The 19,584-nt window shown below is 40.6% G+C and overlaps 1 protein-coding gene across 5 annotated transcripts in view; it reads right to left on the bottom strand.

Annotated features, from left to right (window-relative positions):
• LOC143324561 (CUB and sushi domain-containing protein 3-like) overlaps positions 1–19,584 on the bottom strand; it is a 223,280-nt gene that overhangs the window by 92,022 nt on the left and 111,674 nt on the right. For all 5 annotated transcript variants that reach the window (XM_076737169.1, XM_076737171.1, XM_076737170.1 and 2 more), the window contains 4 exons: positions 18,906–19,022; positions 2,294–2,407; positions 1,622–1,717; positions 1,034–1,237 (listed from right to left, as the gene is read on the bottom strand). In XM_076737169.1, coding sequence (XP_076593284.1) covers positions 1,034–1,237; positions 1,622–1,717; positions 2,294–2,407; positions 18,906–19,022 — 531 coding nt within the window. The remainder of the gene's footprint in view (positions 1–1,033; positions 1,238–1,621; positions 1,718–2,293; positions 2,408–18,905; positions 19,023–19,584) is intronic.

Below are 19,584 nucleotides of genomic sequence, written 5' to 3'. Positions count from 1 at the left end.
ATACTGCTGTAGTCGTTGACTGTGTCTGATCATTTGGCAGTGTACAGTGGATTTTCACTGAAAACAGCTGCCTGCTGCAGTCAAATGTGAGAGCTATGAGAGCGATCCAGTAAATACAGTAAAATTGAGGGCCAGACAGCTGAACAGTAAGATCAAACTTGCTCTGTAAAGCCTAGTGGAGCTGCAGATTGAGCAGACAATTCTCTGTCGGTTCATCACTGCAAGCGACCCATTTCACATTGTCACATTGGTTTTACACTGTCATTTGAGAAATTGTTAATCTAAAAATATCAATTATAGTCACTTCAGCCGTGTCAAGTGTACACAAAAGGCATCAAATATTGATGATTAGCTCCAAAAAGCTCAGCTTCATTGCAAGGTTGTGTATTGTAAGATGAATTTCAGGCTATTATTAGATTGTACAGTTTACCTGATAAATGCATAATACATAGCATTACAATGAATGTCTAATGCATCATAAGAGGAAACCTTTATCATGCATTATAATGTTGTATGGCATCCATAAATTATTTTAGTGTTTCTTATGTTTTATGACTTCCATTTGCATATGGGATGAGAGTGTATTAGAAATACCATCTACTGCAGGTGTGTTGCATTGGATAATAAGCTGTTAACTGAGGGTATGTAGTGCATAAGATGTGGGCTACATAGAAAAAGTTGCCCAAAGTGGGTGTTGTTGTTGTTGCTGCTGGACATTTTCACTTTACACTGTTATTTATTTACCCAGGAAACAAAATCCCTTCTCTGCATAGAAAATTTATGTGACACTTCTTTGTTCCCCTTTTTGTCCTTGCCTCTTTCCTCCTGTCTGAACTATCAAGAGCAGAGATAGGCGGATGCTTTGCATTGGGTGACAGACATTAGGATAAGTAATGACTAGGAAAAACAGACACCAACGGTTTTGTGCACCTGCTCCATCTTTTTGGATCTGTCTGTGTGTGTGTGTGTGTGTGTGTGTGTGTGTGTGTGCATGCAGGCGGTGAGACGAGGGCTGGAGGATGAGGACGCTTACCAACACATGTGGGCACAGTGCCGTTCCACTGGGCCAGGGCATTGGGCACGGCCTCACACCTGATGGCGTTGGAGCCGTGCAGCGTGTAGCCTGGATTGCATTCAAACAGTACCACCATGCCGATGCCAAAGTCATTCCCTATCCGCTTCCCAAACCGGGGCTCAGGGACCGAGTTACACTGAATGGCACTTGTCCGGGGGACAGCTAGGGATAAGGGGAGGAAGCAAGCATGAGAGGAAGAAAGATAAAGACAAAGCGCGGCGGTGGGTGTGGTAGGCAGAAAGACAACAGGGAGAAGAGAGATGACAAGACAAAGGAAGCAGACAGAAATTGTAAAGCCCTTGTGAATCTCCTCGCACGTCATTAGTCACTCTCGTCTGCTGTGCCAGGATAGGTTGTTTGACTCCACATCATCCTGCTCTGTTCAGCCATGCCTGGCCAAAGCCAATGGCACTCTGCTGAACAGTCCTTTATGTGATGAGTGCTAGGCGAAAGTATCTCTTTTCGAAAGCAAGCAAACGCACTCCAATGCACCAAATCAGTTTCCACATCAACATTCCGGTAACGTGTCCGAAATAGCTGTCTTACCTTGGTAAACAAAATGAAATCCTTTGGCTGTTGCTGTTCCATTTGCAGTGAACTTGAGAGTTATCTTGTTTCCTGAACTCAGAGGGAGTGTCTCACCTAAATTACATAAGCAAAGGAGACGTTGTCAACTCTTTGAGATGACATTGTTTACACATGTCCAGAGAGCAAAAATCAAAGGAACAAAAAAAAAAAAAACATTGATCCAGTTCTGTAGTTGTTTGTGTTTTAATTTTCAAAGTGATTTTATTATAGAGTCAGATCTGATCTGAGTGCTCTAGCTGAAAATATCTGTGTATTTGTATGTTTTACATTGTGTCACAGTCTAATCAAGTTGCGTGTGACTGCTGATTTGCTTTTGTTAGTTATAATTGGGATCTCAGGAGTTTATTCAATTGTAGTCATAAAGTATTATGTATCATCATTGTGTTTCATTATATCATCATTACAGAAATGTAAAACAGTAAAAACAAATCTGTATCCTAAAGGATGTTAGGGTGTCAGATTTTTATTTTGTTTGGGAAAAACAGTGACTTGATTTGAACTGAATTGAGCAGATGTGCTGTCTTGCCTGCAGTCCACAATGCTGTGCTTGACAGAACTACTCACACCTATGAGCTATAGCACAAACAAAGTAAGACACTACCCTTAAGGGTTGCAGAGTCATGTTTTTACCTGAGTGTGATCCATATATGGAGGAGAGAAGGGCTGAATCTGTGGAGGACCCATCATAGATTTCAACCACATCACTGGTCAAAGTCTGGAACACCACGAACTGACCAAAGAGCACTGCAAAGAAAGACGTGGCAGGGGACGAAGAACAGAGGAAGATACAGGCACATCAAAACATGATTGTTGATTATACGTCAACATTGAGCCCATTCACTGGGATTTCTATTCTCTAAGGGAGGCAATTATCACGTAAGCTGCTGAGACAAAGCCGCCACCTTGAACCACAGAGGCCAATGTTTTCACTGGAATACTGCCTTTTGCTCGAAGGGCCGTGCATCCAATCAAATTTCTCCACAGTTGGACACATTTCTATCCAACCGATAAGTCACAAAACTCTTTCAAAAAACTTTAACATATGATTGACAAAATTAATTGGGCACCCTGCAAGGTCAGTAGTTAGTAACATCCCATTTGGCAAGTATCAGAGCATGTAAAGGCTTTTTGTTGTCAGCTAAGAGTCTTTCAGTTCTTGTTTGGGGGATTTTTGCCCATTCTTCCTGCAAAAGGCTTCTAGTTCTCTGAGACCCGTGGTCCATCTTGCATGCACTGCTCTTTTGAGGTCCACCCACAGATTTTCAATCATGTTTAGGTCGGGTGACTGTGAGGGCAACTGAAAACTCTTTGCTTGTGCCTCTTGGGATAGTCCATTGTGGATTTTGATTTTGGTGTGTTTAGGATCATTATTCTCCAGACTTCCTCTTTACATCTTCAGTTTTTTTTTTTTTTTTTTACAGACGGCGTGATGTTTGCTTCCAGTATTTGCTGGTATTTAATTGAATCCATTCTTCTCTACCACTGAAATGCTCCCTGTGCCACTGGCGGCCAACACAAGCCCAAAGCATGATCGATCCACGCCCGCGCTTGAGTTACTGATATCCACTGTAACTCTTTCACTACACATACTTTATTCAGTCAATCCTGCTTTCACTCACAACCCAGATTCCACAAAGTTTGGGAAGCTGTGAACAGACCGTGTTTACCGACCACAGTTTTTATCCACACTGTGTGTTTTATCCAATCATGTGGTGAACCTCTCTCCATCCTCACCTGTGAACATCTGAGCCTTTCCAGGATGCCCCTTTCACACCCAATCATGATACTATGACCTGTTACCAGTGAACCTGTTTACCTGTAGAGTGTTCCAAACAGGTGTTTTTGGTGCATTCCACAACTTTCCCAGTCTTTAGTTGCTCCTGTCCCAATTTGTTTGAAAGGTTGATGCATCAAATTCCAAATAAGCAGATATTTAGGAAAATCAATGAAGCTGACGAAGGAAAACACTGAATATATTGTCTTTGGACTGTTTTCGATTGAATATATGTCAAAAGGATTAGCAAGTTAGCAGCTTTTCGGTAGTAGGGTTGTAATCTGTATTTATCTAGGAGCAAGATGAAATATCGATTACCTTTATTTGTGATTAATTTGTTACGAATACAAAATCTGACACATAAGCACCCTCTCAGTTCAGTGGTTCTGATATTTTAAGGCACATTTACCAGATGTATGATGGACATTAGGTGTATTTCATTAGTCAAAATATGAGCTCATATTGGTAAATGTTGACGGATAAAACCCGAACAGCAAACAAGAAAATCAGGCATGTACGATGAATTTCATGTGACTCTGCTCCACAGACTGTTAAGAGCTGCTGTCCAAAGACATGTCAGAAGAATCATGGATGTGCTGTATGTTCTGATCAACAACATGTTTTGATTTTTTTCTGAGCTGTCAAACCAGTACTTTCTGAAGAGTTGTAGTGCAATGCAGCCACTCAGCCAGGACTTATTCATTTTGATGCTAACTTAGTGTTCTGAAATTATTTTTTGCCTTGAACATAACTAAGAATGTTAACTACTCTTGCATAGGTTGGTCCAAATTTAGTCAATATTTAGGCTCATTAGTTTTAATTATTGTTTTGATTTTATTAAACACTTAAGAAAAGCTATTTCATCAAGATGTTGTTTACCTCGTTCACCCAGCTCTGCCATTTTGCTGGATTGAGCTGGAAATGAGCCATGCACTTAGTATGCACACACATACCAAGATGGGGTTTGTGCTTGTTTAATTAATTTCTCTCCAATGTTAACCAAAAATGCAAATGTGCAGAAAAGCAGTAACAGCTGTAATAAAAAATGTGACTTAGGTGCAATATGCTTCCTGGACCATGGCATTTTATAGGTCACTATTTCCTCAAGCAAAACAGTACCTGCTCACCTACAATAAACTTTTACAGTATGTGACATTTCCTTAATAACCAATAATTAGGTATTCCATTGACTTTTATGTCTCTCTTTGCTGTGCTGTGGCATTTAAGTTGCAGAGAATAACCTTCATACTATAAAGGGTGTGATACTTTACATAGTTGTTTTTTCTATTCTGTATCTTGTATACTTTTATAATTTTATTTTGATCTCTTTACGCTACTGTGCTTGCTTTTTGTAACTTGCTGGCTGTAACGACTAAAATTCCCCGGTGAGAAACAAGCTGTCTTCACTTAGAGACTATCTTCACAGAGGAGCACAGAGGACAGAAGCTCAAAATCAGCAGAACCAATGAGCTTGTGTTGAACTACAATGCTTCAAATATGGATGTTGCTGCAAAGAAGCTAGAGATAGTAAAAGGTGGATGCTTTACACACATGTTCAACCGGCAGCACAGAAGATCTATACAATCAGCCAAGATTAGTGTCACCAATTCAGTATCTGACCAAAAGTGAAATATGGTCACAATCTCCCCTTCTGTTCCTGAGTTATGGTGTTCAATAATGGCCAGAAAAGTGTTTCTGCAGAACATTATATCCAATATCACAGTGAAGATGACCTTTGACCTTTTGATCATCACTTTATCATTTTATAATATGAGACATTTGTCAAAATAAGCATATGAATTCTTGAGTTATGGCAAAAAATATCATTTGTGAGGTCACAGTGATCTTTGAGCACCAAATTGTGGTTTATCCTTGAGTACAAATGAACATTTGTGACAGAAATTCCCTCATGGCATTCCTGAGATATAACCTTCACCAGGATGGGGTGAACAGACATTCATAAATACTTTCATAAGGATGGACAGACAGATGGACGGACAACATGAAAACAAAACGCAGGGCTGTCTGCAGCGCAAAGCTGTAAAAATGGTCATTGGGGAAATATGAAATATCAGAAATTATCTTTATCCACTCAGCCGCTGGCGGGCTAGGTCCCAGCAGGAGAATGAGAGACAATGTAAACAAAGCTGGGCTGTAGCCTAAGTGTCATGGGCAGAGAGTGTGTGGTGGTGCAAGTCGTGAAGAAGACCACGTCAGCATTTAACCAGACCGAAGTCACACCTGCACTTATCCCAGTGAATGATGCAGTAAGATGCAGGACAAGACGTGTGTTAGTTAGATGGAATGAAGTAATCTTAACTTCAATTGGACTAAATATGAGACCACTCTGCTCTCTCACTTCTTTTGTTCTTAATTGAATTAAACAGCCTTCACTTAATGGCATGTCACATGAGAACTTTAGTTTATTACAAAAGAAATAATTCAATCTTATTCTTAGTAAAAAAAAAAAAAAAAAAAGCAGTGAGCGAAACTACTGAGAACTTATGATAATGAACAAAGAATTATTTAAATAATATCCTGCATGAATATTTCCAATTAAACATTCCTGATTATATCAATGTGTACACACCCTTGAAAATAATCTGATCTTTCTCCAACCAAATGAATAGACACGGCCGATTGGATCACAACTTCTGTGTTTGTGTCTGCGTGGTTGTTCTTGCCAGCGTGCACAAACGTACTGCATGTGTGTGCATTAGCGATGGTAAAATTACAGCCTCAGTATTGCCCTGTGAGGCACAGGCATCTAGTGAAAGCTCCAAATTCTTTACAGACTTCCCTTTTATCTCCCTCTCTCTCTGTTCTGCCACTGTCTTCACCCTTCATCCTGATGAAGATGGGCGATTATTGCACTCCTGCAATACGTTTCTTTCTTGTTCATAGCATGGGGCTAAACTCATCAGTGTTCTCGTCGTTTTTTTCCCCAAATGCCAGCGAATATCTGTCGACAACCAGTCCACTCGGTAGTGCACACAACAGGCTCTTCCTATGATTTAGGCAAACCTCCATCACATCACCAAGGTTATGCCGTACTACTCCCGTCACAGAAAACACTCGCCACAAGCCTGCATCACAGGCTCTTGGCACCGAGTTGCTTGTGTTCAGCTATGAGCCAGGTCTCACAACCATAGTGAAATTTGATTTAAAAAAGGAGCGGGTTAAAAAAATAAATTGAAAGCTACTGATATATTAGCTTTCCGAAAAAATTAAAAAATAATTCCCAACTGTCTCACTCAGGTTCAATGATTCAGTGTGTGGAGAGGTTTGAAAAGAATAATACTTAACAATTAATACCATTATAGCTCGAGCACACAGAGAATGTTGGTATGAAATATTATCCTGTTTTTGTCTTGGGGTTGAGTTGATTCTGTGAGAATTAGCAATCCTTAAGAGCGAGATCTCAGCTGAAATACTAAATCGTGTGGTTTCATTAAGTATTAATCTTAAAGAGTAATATTGAGTCTTAATCAGTTTTGTAAACAGAACAAATACCAAGTCATTTTAAAAATAACAATAAACCTGTTTAAGCCATCACATTTTCCACCTTTTTGTATATTAGCTGATAACAAGTTTTAAACAAGGGAAAGTGGCAACGTTGTGAAGAGCACAATTCAAATGGCTAAAACTGCTAATTGACAAGCTAGGCTGTCTTTGCCCAGAAAACAATGTGTTAGCTTCATGCACATTCCTCAAAACAAAATCCACACAACACCCACCTGAAAAGAAAAGAAAAAAACAAAACAAAACACTGGTATCAGAGGCAACTGCTAATGGTAAAAAAAAAATGGCAGCATGTTTGTCCTTCTGGCTATGAATTATGGAGCAGCTTCCTATTGTCTTCACTTTGTAGCTGCGCGGATCTCCTCTGGCATGTGGTCTCGCAGTACAACACTGCAAAACCATTATACCTGCCACATAACTAAAAAACACACAGCGAGACAGAGAATGAGAGGCACAGTAAAAAAACAAAAAACAAAACTAAGACACTAAACGCCCCCTAAAAGCCACTGGAGGCAATGCTACACCTTATGTCCCAAGTGATGGTGGTTTGGACTGACCACCTCGTGGCCGAGCAAATGACAGTCCTGAAGACATGGAGTGAGTGAGAGGGAGGAAAAGTGGGGGTGTGTGTAATAGTTTCTATGTTTTTATAACAGCAGTGCCTGACTACTTACTCTATGCAACATGAAACAGATCGAACACGCACAACGGCAAAATGACAGCCAAAAAACACACACACACACGCACACACACACACAAAGGTGTAGTCACACAGAGCAGCACCTGTTTCTGTATCTGTTGAGTAGTGAGAATGCCTTCGGCTGAACCAGGCTCTGAATAAGAGATGATTTCACCCTTAGGGACAGCTCACTGCTGTGGCATTAGCATACCAACACTGTGCTAAGTTGAATAGGCTGCGCTCGCTTGCTTCGTGAACACAAATACACACACACACACGCACACACACACACACTCCATCCTGAGCACATGTATACACACTCTCACAAGTACAGTGTCGCTCATTTCTGCCTCTAATCCAAAGGTAGCCATGCATGACTCCAATCTGCTCCTTTGCTGTAATCACGTCTAGATATTAAGTCAATAAATCATTGTAAACTTGTAACCTAATTTATGCAGGACTATGATGAATCTTTTGTCCTCTGGGCCCAGTCATGGTGGTGTAACACAATGCACTTGGACAACGGACAACGTTTTGATGCCTGCATCTTCACCTTGAATTGTACCAAAGCACTAATGCTGCTTTAATCGCATTCCTTTCTGGATACTGATGATTTTAGTGAATTACTGTATCTCATACCAATATGCCTGCTGGCCTTAAATCATGCAAAAAATGCAAAACTACAGGTCGATCCCACTCTCGTGTGATGACAATTTTATTTTATTGCCTTTGACAGCAGTCATTCTGACAAAAGGCTGTGATGTTTCCTTTCCATCCTTGATGGTTTCTGTCAGATCAATGATTTAAATGGATCATGCAATTGAGGCCATCTAGTCTGGGTGGTCATACATTACAGTAATTTACAGAAAACAAAGGGACTCTAAGACGAGCTCAGTCACATACAGTTACCACTTTATAAGAAAGACCTGGTAAAAGGTGCATAAAAGAATTCTGCTTCAAAACCTCCGATATTCTTTGAGGCATGGATTCAACAAAATGATGGTCACCACTTCTTGGTTCATTCTGACTCAATACACACAGTTACTGCAGATATACCCGCTCGCACTGTGAAAGTCCCTTGCCACCACATCTCAAAGGTGCTGGGATCTGGACAAAGTGCAGGGAAGGGAAGTAAATTAAGATCACTGTCATGCTGCAGGAACCGTTTTGGGATGATGAGCGCTTTGTGACAAGGCTTGTTTCAAGTATCCATTTGAAAAAGAGTAGACTGTGGCAATGAATGGATGCACCTGGTCAGTAACAATGTCTAAGTGTGCTACGGTGTCTGAATGGTGCTCAGATGGTATTAAGGGGAGTAATGTGGGCCAAGAAATTATCTCCACACCATTAGACTACCCATTAGACTACACAACCTGTACCGTGTGTAGCTGGCAAGATGATTCCGCCATTCAGACAGTTTACTCCAGTGTTGTCTCGATTTTAACCCCGTCTCTCAAACCTTCAATGCTTAAAAATAAAAAAAAGCAGTTAACATTTAGTGTGTTGATAATAATGTTTTACCATGATAGATATATGCTATCCAATTACATGTGACATGCCTTTTCATGCCATATGTTCACTATAAACACCAACTGTTTAACTGGCTTGCACTTCTGTGTGCATAGTTCTGTCATATTTATTCGATGAATACGTCTGACACATTGCAGAGACATAGGACAAAATCTATTGGTAAAAAAAATGCTAAAAGCAAACCACTCTTTTTTGTTTGTTAACTGTTAAGTGAAGAAAGGCTTCCTAGTTTCTTAATGCTACTGCCCCTCCACTACAAATGTTGCCTGTACTTTCCAGTTTTCATCTGGCTTCTTCATCATCTCAGCTGTTGGGACAGAGTCCCTTCCTTGTCAAAAACAAGGACATGTGTTGTGGATAGGATCATTACAATACGGCAGGGAAGAGAAATGTCAGAATTTTAGAAAGGCTTTTTCAGTCTCCATCTCTCCGTCCTCGGTTTCTTCCAAGTAGTGATCGTCAACTGCCGACCTGGAGGCCACGTTCAGCCTGCCAAAGCTTCCCATCCAGCTAACAGAATATTAATGAATTCAGAAATTGCATGCATCTAACCTTACTCACCAGTGGAAGAGGTTCAGTCTGTCCTGAGAGTGATAGTAAATTAGTTTGCCAACCCCGGCAACGACCCAAAAGGTCCATAATTCATAGTTCTATGGAATCAGATCATTCTCTAACTCCATCCTCTCTACTCCGTGGACCCATCATCAAAGTGCTCAGCTCCCAGGCTATTCCCTGGAGCTGCCAGCAGCGCACTGGCTGGACTACTGGAGGCAACTCCCAAGTTGTCAGAGAGTCACTAAACTTGTCTATTACACGCAAGAGGTGTCACTCGGGTTTAGTTTCGTTGACAAACTTTTGTATTGTTTCCTCCCTGGTAAATGAAGAGTAGTTTTGGTTGAGATAAGGACTCATTCATTGGTAGTTAATGTTTTTTAGGAGTCTGTTCACACTGATATAGTCTCCTGAAAATAACATTCATTTTGTAAGACAGTGAGTGTAACAGGCTAATTAGGTCCACAAAAATTCTGGCCCCTAGACAAATCTAGTTGAGAAATCTTCAGAATGAATGCGCATGGCCCACTGGATCACTTATGTATTGTGTGCAATTGATTATCATAAAACTCATGTGTGCCAGGCAGGGAAAAGATTTAAACAATGTAAGGTTGAGATCCGCTTGTGTGTTATCTTGTTTATAGGTAAACAGAGAAATGCTGTTATGTTACAATATATTACATTATATTATATATCATCTTTTTTTTTCTCTCTCTCTCTCTCCGTTGCTATTTAACCTAAACAAACCAACCTGCTCTTGGATTGCCTTTGGTTTATGTTTATCCATAGACTAACTTCTCATCACAAGTATGGGGGCCCAGAGATTATCACTGTCCCCTCACTGCAAGATAAATTCATGTTTTTTACACACCGTCAACAAACAGACAACTCAGAATGACTGTACACTATGTGGTCATATGTGTCTATGTAGCATATAGCATTAAAACAAGTGGATTACCAAAGTGCCATGCTATAAAATAAATAAATAAATAAATAAATAAAAACAAACCTGTAAAATATACAGCATATTTGCCTCAGATGTAAATATGAATTAACACCCACCGCACTGGCTAACCACTCACCCCTGCAAGATGACTGGCAGATTATTATATATGACTCGTCAGCAGGTACTGGTATTAAATAACCATTTTTCTCCACATTCACATGTGAATTTAGATTTCAATATTTGAGACTATTTCATAGTTTAATACCTCAAACACATTAAACAAGAACAGAAAAAGAACCTATGGTCAGATTACGTTTACACTGTAGTCCATCTGAAATTAGAGAGTCGTGCTGCAGACCATCTGGTCTGTCACAGTATCTGTTTCCTTATGCTTGTAAGGTTTTTGGAATGTGTTACAGAGAGTCAGTGAACTACGAAAACAAGACCTAAACAAGGGACAGAACAGTTCATCTGAAAACATCTTCATGTGACAAGATTCAAAGAAAACACTACTTGTTCTGCTGCATGGCACTGCCGGAATGTGATTAAATATTCAAGGTTACATTAAGTGGTTACATGCAGCAGTGGCAGTACAGAAATGCAATTGTTATTCCATTTTATTCAGATATGGCTAAAACTCAACAAAGCCTCCTCAATTCTCAGTGGTGATAAAGCAGTTTTGGTGGAGTATTTATCTAAAATGGAGTATAAATTGAGATAACAGGTTGTGGTTCTCAGGTACCATGTGGAAGCTAATCAGTGAACCTTGACTGCTTCTGTTGGGCTTTTCTCTCCCTCTGCCCTTGCCTCTATCTGAAAGGTCTTAAAGGGATTTGGTCCGACAGTCATGTGGAAGTAGGCCTGTCATATTCAATTACTACCCCAACGCCCCCCAAAAAATGTGTGTGTGTGTGTGTGTGTGTGTGTGTGTGTGTGTGTGTGTATATATATCCATCTCACTTTTGTGCACCTTTATCAATTTTCCAACTTAGCCACCTCAACCAGGATGTGATGGAGATGCCTGCATCATCTGCACACCAACCTTTTCCAGCTTCTTACACTCTCTTTTCCTATTTCTGTTTGCTATGTTTATTTCCCACATTCAAGTAAACCTCACCTGCCATCTCACTAGGTCACCTTGGTGAGTATCCTGCTCCTGACAATTGTTCCTCATTATCTCATCAAAGTCATCGAGGTCTTAGTTACCGCTTTGTGCTGAAGAATTCGCAGTTATCTTTTATTGTTACCAGCCTGCGTCGATTGTGCTTCATGGGACACTTAAAAGGTACAATGTGTAAGAACTGGCCAACTGGCAAAGGTTGCCCCAACCCAATAGGGGGGCTGTAACTCTTTGCTGTAGCCATCTTTGGCTGTATTGTGGGCAATGGAACGAGGCTCGTCAACTTCGAAGTGAACACAGCCAGATTGGGACCGAATATAGCCTCACAGAAAACAGCACTGAGGTGATCTGTGGCTCCAACCAGGACTCCTACTCATGGGACAATGAAGACATGGCAGGTGGGGACAGGAGGGGAGCAGCAGCATGGAAAAGCAGCCTCTAGAGCCAGAATTTTTTTAAGCCACAGGTCAGAATCAAATCCAGGCCACTGCAGTAAGGACACATCCTCGAGGCGTGGAACGAGCGCTCTACCAGGTGAGCTACCTGGGCTACCCTAAAACAAGAATTCTGGCCATAATTTACACACTGCACCTTTAAGAATTCTTAATGTTTGTCATGCCTCCTGTTCTTTGTTTATCTTTGTGTCCTGTGCTATGATTAGTCAATGTGTCTGCTGTGATTAGGGTCCATCGGGTTTGAGATCTGCCCTCTCATCTGACGGTACAAAAGCATTTTAAAAAGTTTTCATTTCAATTCAGATTTGTAATTTCTAATTCAATATTCACTTACAGCAGGTGGATTCAAATTTACTGTTACATTTAACCAAAACATTTTTGGTCAGGAAAGCTAAACAGCAACGATGGCAGGAAATTAAATAGGTTGGAAACAGAAGTTCCTCCTGGTACACAGTCACTCTAGTAAACTATCACTGGGTCCTGCTGTGAAAAGCAATCGTTCAGGATGGCACGAATGTAACTAGAATGTAATGCAAGTCCATTTCTGCCCACAGCCACTCAATTAGCTACATGTGCCTTAAGGCAAAATATGCACAAAGCCCAGATAAGGTGTTAGAGACACTCACAGCACAGGCAACAGCAAAAAAGGTAAGGAAAATGGCAGCATATGTTTGTCCTTCTGGCTATGAATTATGGAACAGCAACCTGTCGTCTTTGCTTTGTGGCAGCACAGTCCTTCTGAGATTCTGGGCTATGACAGCATACACGAGCCTCATTTACAGAAACCAGAGAGATTGTATGACAGCACCAGCACATATATTTTTAATGACCCATTATCACAGAGAAATTGCATCAGCCCTTCTGGCAGGGAGAATGTGGCTGCACCTTGGCACAAGCTGCATCCAGTCCATTAGACCTCTATCTTGGGTAAAAACTCTCTTCTGTGGATTGAAAGCTGTAAGTATGGTCACTCCAACAAGTCATGAAAGGGGGAGGAGGGTAAGGATATGAAACCGGCTTCTGTATTTGCAATTTCAGCTGCACTCTTTAAGGTTTTTTTTTTTTTTTTTGGTTGGGTCTTTATCATCATTTATCATCGTTACTTGTTGAAACAGTGTACAGTACTGTTCAGGGGCGTTTCTTAAAACTAGCACAAGCCATTGAACCCACACAATTGGTACCCAGAAAAGAATCTCATCCAGTCAATGTAGTCATTTATGTGAGTGCTCCACACACTCAAATTTGAGTGAGACACCCTCTCTAATTACACTTCCACAGACATTATGTACCAGTGCAGCCTCATAGCAAAAACACATTCTATATCAAGGTGAGGCTAGAGCTGAGTCCACAGTTCATAGTTCATATTAGGTTAATCACACTGACGGTAGTGTATAAACTGTCAGCTGACGCAGACAGACAAGGTAATGGTTTTTGTGTGGGATGTAGCAAGTCATGTACTCGAGCAGCCCCAGGCAAAATCTTACTCTCCAGTGAACACCACTGATGAGTCAACAATCAGCCCCCGGGGTCATCGTTTTTATGATTGCTCTCAGCAGCACTGTTTCTCTCTCCCTCTCTTCTCATTCCCTGTCTCGCTCATTATAACTCTCTCACTCATTATCACTGTCTCCATCTAACTTGTTCTCTCAGAGACTTTTACATTCAACCAAGATCTATGGGCCTCTTTCTCATTGTTAGACTCACTCCCTTTACCTCTCGCAGTTTCCACAGTCTCTCTCTCTCACTCATTCGCTGTCCATCTTGTTACAGCCCAGATTTATTACCGCAATCTGTCAGTGCTCCTGTCTTGCCTCCTGACACATTCTGTGGCAACCAATATGCACATGTTGTTGTTAGTATTATATAAACACATACACTGAAGCTATAAAAAGCCTCAGGCAGATAAACAGAGGTGACTGAATGTTGTGTCTATGAAATCAAATTCACCAATGACTCATTAGGAGCATCCATACAGTGAAAGACTACATTCGGATGAAATGCAACTTTTTGCAAAGTTAGCCACAAGTAGACATATGCTGTTATCATGGTTATTTGACCTGCTACTTGTTAAAATCAGGCCCAGAGTTAAAGGTGTAGAGGTGATGCTGTTGCAGGGGATAAGGAGTTAAGGAGCTTCACTTTTCTACTTCAGTATAGCTTCTGACAGACATCTCAATTGTAATGAGACTTTAACATCCACAGTTGATTTTCAAAGGTTATCTACAATATTAATAGTATTTGGAGTGAATGTTGCTACATCTCATTGGGGATGTTTCATGCATAATCCATTTTAAAACAAAAAAACACATATTATCCTGCAAAAGAAAAAAAAAAAAGCGGAATTTGGCTCACCTCTGGAGCCATCAAACATTCAGAAAGGAGACTGCAGCGAACAAACAAAACCTCTGACCAAAATACAAACTATACAAATTTAGGCTGAAAAGAAAAATTAATTAACCTTGAAGCCCAGTTTGGCATTTTGACCAAGAAACTGTGCGTTCACGGTTTTTTAATTTCTTCCATTGTGTAACAGCGCACAATAAGGTTCTGTCTTGTCAAAGTATTTCAACGGTCAGTCTCATTGTTTTCAACTGAGAAAATGCCATACGCTGCTGGAATAAGACAAAAAAAGTTATATACTAGCCACTGACCTAGGTGTAAACAACAGTGAACTCCAGTGGGGCTGTGTATGTCTGTATGTTTACAAGCATTGCCCGAGGCAAAGGTTGAGCGCCATGAATAATTTATCTCTTTAAAAAAGAAGCAGAGTTATTGTTTGAAATATGACTGCAACCATTATTTCTGACAGAATAATTAAACATTAAAGGGCAAGACAGATGCACATTGTACCTTAATGACATCTGAATGGTACAAAGTAAAATAAGCTATGCACAGAGCACACGCGTGAGTCCTGAGCTACCATGAAATGATGGCTCACAAATGAATGTACAGCCTTTTTACGAACTATACTCACAGCGTGCGTTAAGCGCGAGTCGACTGCAAGATCATTTTTCATTGTAATTGTGATGATCATGATCATGATTAACCAGAATACAGTGCATAAATGCCTATATGAACTATATGCACAGGACAAGAGCAGAAATCAGGCATCCAAATTACAAATGAAAGTCATGTGGGACAAGTCAGTCCTATGCAAGAGGACAGAATATATTTGTATGATTGAGGTGACGCTTCAGGCAGAATTCAATGAGATTACTCTGTGGTGCATTATGATGTTAGGGATGGACATTTATTATGTGCATGCATTATGTTAGCATATCAGGTGCAAAATGCGGCATAACAAATGAAAACACAGACACATACAGAGAGGTATGAACCTATCCACAGGGTTTGTTTGACAGAAACCACGACAGTTGGGTAAAATTCAGTAATCTGTCCAACCTGTTCTATGGTACCTCCGCACAAAATATCTGCCAACATCCAGCACATGTACACTTTTTAGGCTAAAATCTTTTTTAAGCTGTCACAATTATTTGCACTGAAAATCTGTCAGAGAATCTTATTACACACGGTGTAAACCTGTGCTTTTAGGATAACTACAGCAAAAGGGATTGTAGCTGTTTCCTGTATGTCATCACTGTTAGTCTGTTGTATATGTAGGCATGCAAAAATCTCGTAGTAAGAAAACACAAAGCCATACGTAACAACTTGTACTGTAGGGCTCGACAACAGCTGCCTGTTCACCCCAGGCAACGAGATCTGAACCACCATCAATCATCTGATGTGATCTGGTGTCCCTGTAGGCCACCAGATTTCACTGTTGTATGAAAATAAACAATTCCAGCAAATAAAAAATGCTGAATCCCTCACCTTAGTAAAGGAGGAAAATGAGAGTGCTGCTGTCGTATGTATTTACTCTTGTAGGCAGTGTATACTGTCACTACTTCAGCAGTCAGCCAGGTGCTCAAGCAACAAGAGAGCCAAATGTGGGAAAAAAACATCCCTAGCTGGCTTTGTCAAAAATGGCAAAGCAGAAATTAAAGGAGTTTGCTTTTTTCACAGCCTGTTACACTGTAATATCACCATCTGTGTGATAACTGCCAAGATCTGGGAACATGGCAAAACTGTCCATTAAAATACAAAATCAGGTTATCCATGAAAAACTTTTCAGCCTTCAATGTTTCCCGAGATATGAACAATACTTTCCAGCCCTGCCTTCTCTGCTGCTTATCCAGATCAAATATAGCAGTGATATGATTAATGAAGTAGAGATCTGATCAGGCTTACAGGAGGTAATTATTTTCCCTATTACAATTTACCTCATTATACTTGAGGCTACCTTGTAAATATGCAATAAAAAACCCCTCCTGTCTATCATTGTGAATTGTATTTTGCATTTGCACTCGTTTTCAGTGAAATCCATTTCATGATGATCGACAATTCAAACACAGCTTTCACTCTGGCAACCAACGGTTGACGGCCGGTTGCCATCTTGGCAGCCATAACTCGGGCATGATGTCAGACACTGTACTGGCACTAACTTAATCACATATTCTAATAATAATCATTAAGAGCACATGGTTTAATTGATTTTAAATGTCCTGCTTCCAACTCCAAACCTGTTCAGCTGTGAGAGGACAAACACAGTGTGTGTGCAACATATTTCAAATATTAAGAAATATTTCATAATACATATATTGATGTAGCTACACCTTGACAGCAAAAGACATACATTCATATCACACTTCACCCCCGGAACACCACTCTACCCAGGTGTAAAACCCTCAGGTCACTGGGGCAGAGTCTCGAGATGATATTTCCCACTGACCTTTCCCTGCCAGTTGAACCAGGTTGACACCATGTCTCAAAGGCTTATGGTATGCTATCGGTCATATGAGGGACTCAGACACATGCCTTTGATACTTTACCCTAGGCGCTTACAAATTTCAATTACCCGTACACTGGACAATGAAATGTGATTTCTGCTGTCACATATAGGCTGGACCCAAGCTGCTACGGAGGACAAAATTTCTGTCCATACTGCTTTATCTAGAGGTTAAAAACAATAAACACTGGACTCAAAATTATTTGGCCTTATTTCTAATGTAATTGATCTCATGATTAAGTAAAGTCAATCCATGAGGGTAAATTAAACAACAAATAATGTTACGGTGCTAATGTGGTTGCAACATGCTGTAATGTATACAGCTGAGCACCTATATACTGTATGGAAATAAGCTCCGTTAAATACAGCAGAACACTGCTGAGAGCTTTTTTTTTTTCCCTTGCAAGGTGCAAGGGCATTATCTGTACTGGCGTCTATATCAAAGATTCATATATTACTAGTAAAAAGAGAGGCACATGTTTTAGATAATTTAGGATTTCTTGTTACATCATAGCTCAAGATGTACTCCCAACATTTATAATTTGCTCTACCCGAGCTGTGAACCCCAGTTGCTTTGTTAGACTATTACTCAGAATACATTTCCCTCAAGCCATGCCACAGCAGTCTTGTTCATCATCAGTGGGACTCGTCAATAGCCTCTGTGTCTGCACTCCGTGGAATAAATTTGCAGGCCCAGGTGGGAATGTTGCTTGGCGACTTCCACACTCCATTAAGCTTTTGCAGGCAGTTTAAGCAAATGCCGAATTTGTATGCAATATTTATAAAATAAAAAAAGAGACCTGTGGGCTCCTGGACTCGGTGAGCAGTGGGAGATGGTAACAGAGGATGTAAACTGTCGGGCTGGATCATCACACAGGGGATTAATCTGTATTTCATATGCACAGGGCTTTAGAGAATAAAAACCTCTGCCTACGATTTCAGCAGCTCTTTATGACTAACATGGAATATTGAGCAGAAGCGCATCAAGCTCTTCTGGAGATCTTTGCTGAACCATGTATACACAGAGGCGTTTGGGTAAACTCAGCACTGTGCATTTCCTTGCTCCGTCTATTGCCCACCCCCCTCCACTGTTTGACCTTCCTCTCCATTACCTACGATACAGAGCATTTTTCATGTCAACACAATCAATTTCTGTTTTCCCTGATGCTATTGTGCTTTCATGGCTCTTGCTGGAGCCCGAACACTGCCATTCTTCACGCTGTGTCTGAACTCATATGAGCAGGAAACAGCCAAAACAGGTGCAGCAGGTGTAGCCTACAGTATGTTGGCATGGAATTCTAACATTTATGTATTGACTGAATGTGATACAGGAAACAGATCACTGTGAGGGATATCAGTGGCCCTCAGTGACCTTTGTCTGTTCGTTCAACCATTGGCAACCACTGATTTTCTGTCATTTAAGCTGTCAGATATGAAAGAGGAACACAGGGATTGAATATCAATCCAGCAGCAGGCAAGCATTCAACCTGAATGCCAATAGCTGTAACCATCATACATACCAAAGCAAACTTACAAAATACTGAAATGCATGAAACACAAATTAAGCGCAACAGGGAAATAAATTATGCAAGTGTGAACATTTTGTTCGGCAGTATTCTTTCACCTATGACCAGCTTTGAAGTAAGTCTGTGTGTCTTCAGAGACTATCCTCTGTCCTCATCATTAAGACAAAACTCACAGAAAATACAAAACATAATCTCTCTCTCTTGAAGTAAGATTATCTGTGGATACACAGTTGAACAGACAATGACTAACCATTTTCTGCAACTCTGTGAAAAGAATGTTTGAAATGCTTACCAAAGTCCCCGGGGACGAAGATGTCATAGACACAGGTCTGGCCTCTGGTGTAATTGTGTGGGTAGTTCGGGGACAGCACAGTTCCCTCTGAACCCGTGAAGTGACCTCCACATGGAGCTGTGGGGACAGGAAGGGAAGCAACAGAAGCACAGTGAACAAATGTGAAACAACCAGTTTACGGTGCCTGGGGAAATGAAGCAATAAAATACAATCAGCAATTCCATTTTAACTGGCACAAGCACACAGGTAAGCAGTTAAAGTCAGAAAATGAAATGAAAAGTCACATTTGAACTTTCAGCTGCTGACAAATATAATTGTGGTCAGCATGCCAAAAATAATTTGGCACTTGACAGACACTTTGGGGACACAAAAGCAAAGTGAGCCGTAAAAGGACAGAAAAGGAAGCCTGAGCTGTGCTTCGAGGGTTAAGACCTAAAAGGGAAACAACCGGTGAGGAAAAGCATTTTTGCCTTCAAAATAGGTAAAAACACCATCAATCAACAAATCACACAATTGCAAAAGTTCCAATTCGTCTGTGATTTTAGTCAGCCCATTTTGCCAAACAGCATGTTTTGAGAAACTCAGATTCAACTTTTTAAAGCTGAAACAGGCTTTCAGTCAGCAAACTTTGTCCAGCTGCTTTTGTTTTGAAGATGCCACATAGTCTATTATGCAGTAA

Source organism: Chaetodon auriga, chromosome 8 (assembly GCF_051107435.1).
Source record: "Chaetodon auriga isolate fChaAug3 chromosome 8, fChaAug3.hap1, whole genome shotgun sequence".
In the NCBI taxonomy this organism is placed as follows: Eukaryota; Metazoa; Chordata; class Actinopteri; order Chaetodontiformes; family Chaetodontidae; genus Chaetodon; species Chaetodon auriga.
The sequence above is the reverse complement of the archived record's forward strand: the minus strand, read 5'-3'. Positions and strand labels throughout refer to the sequence as shown.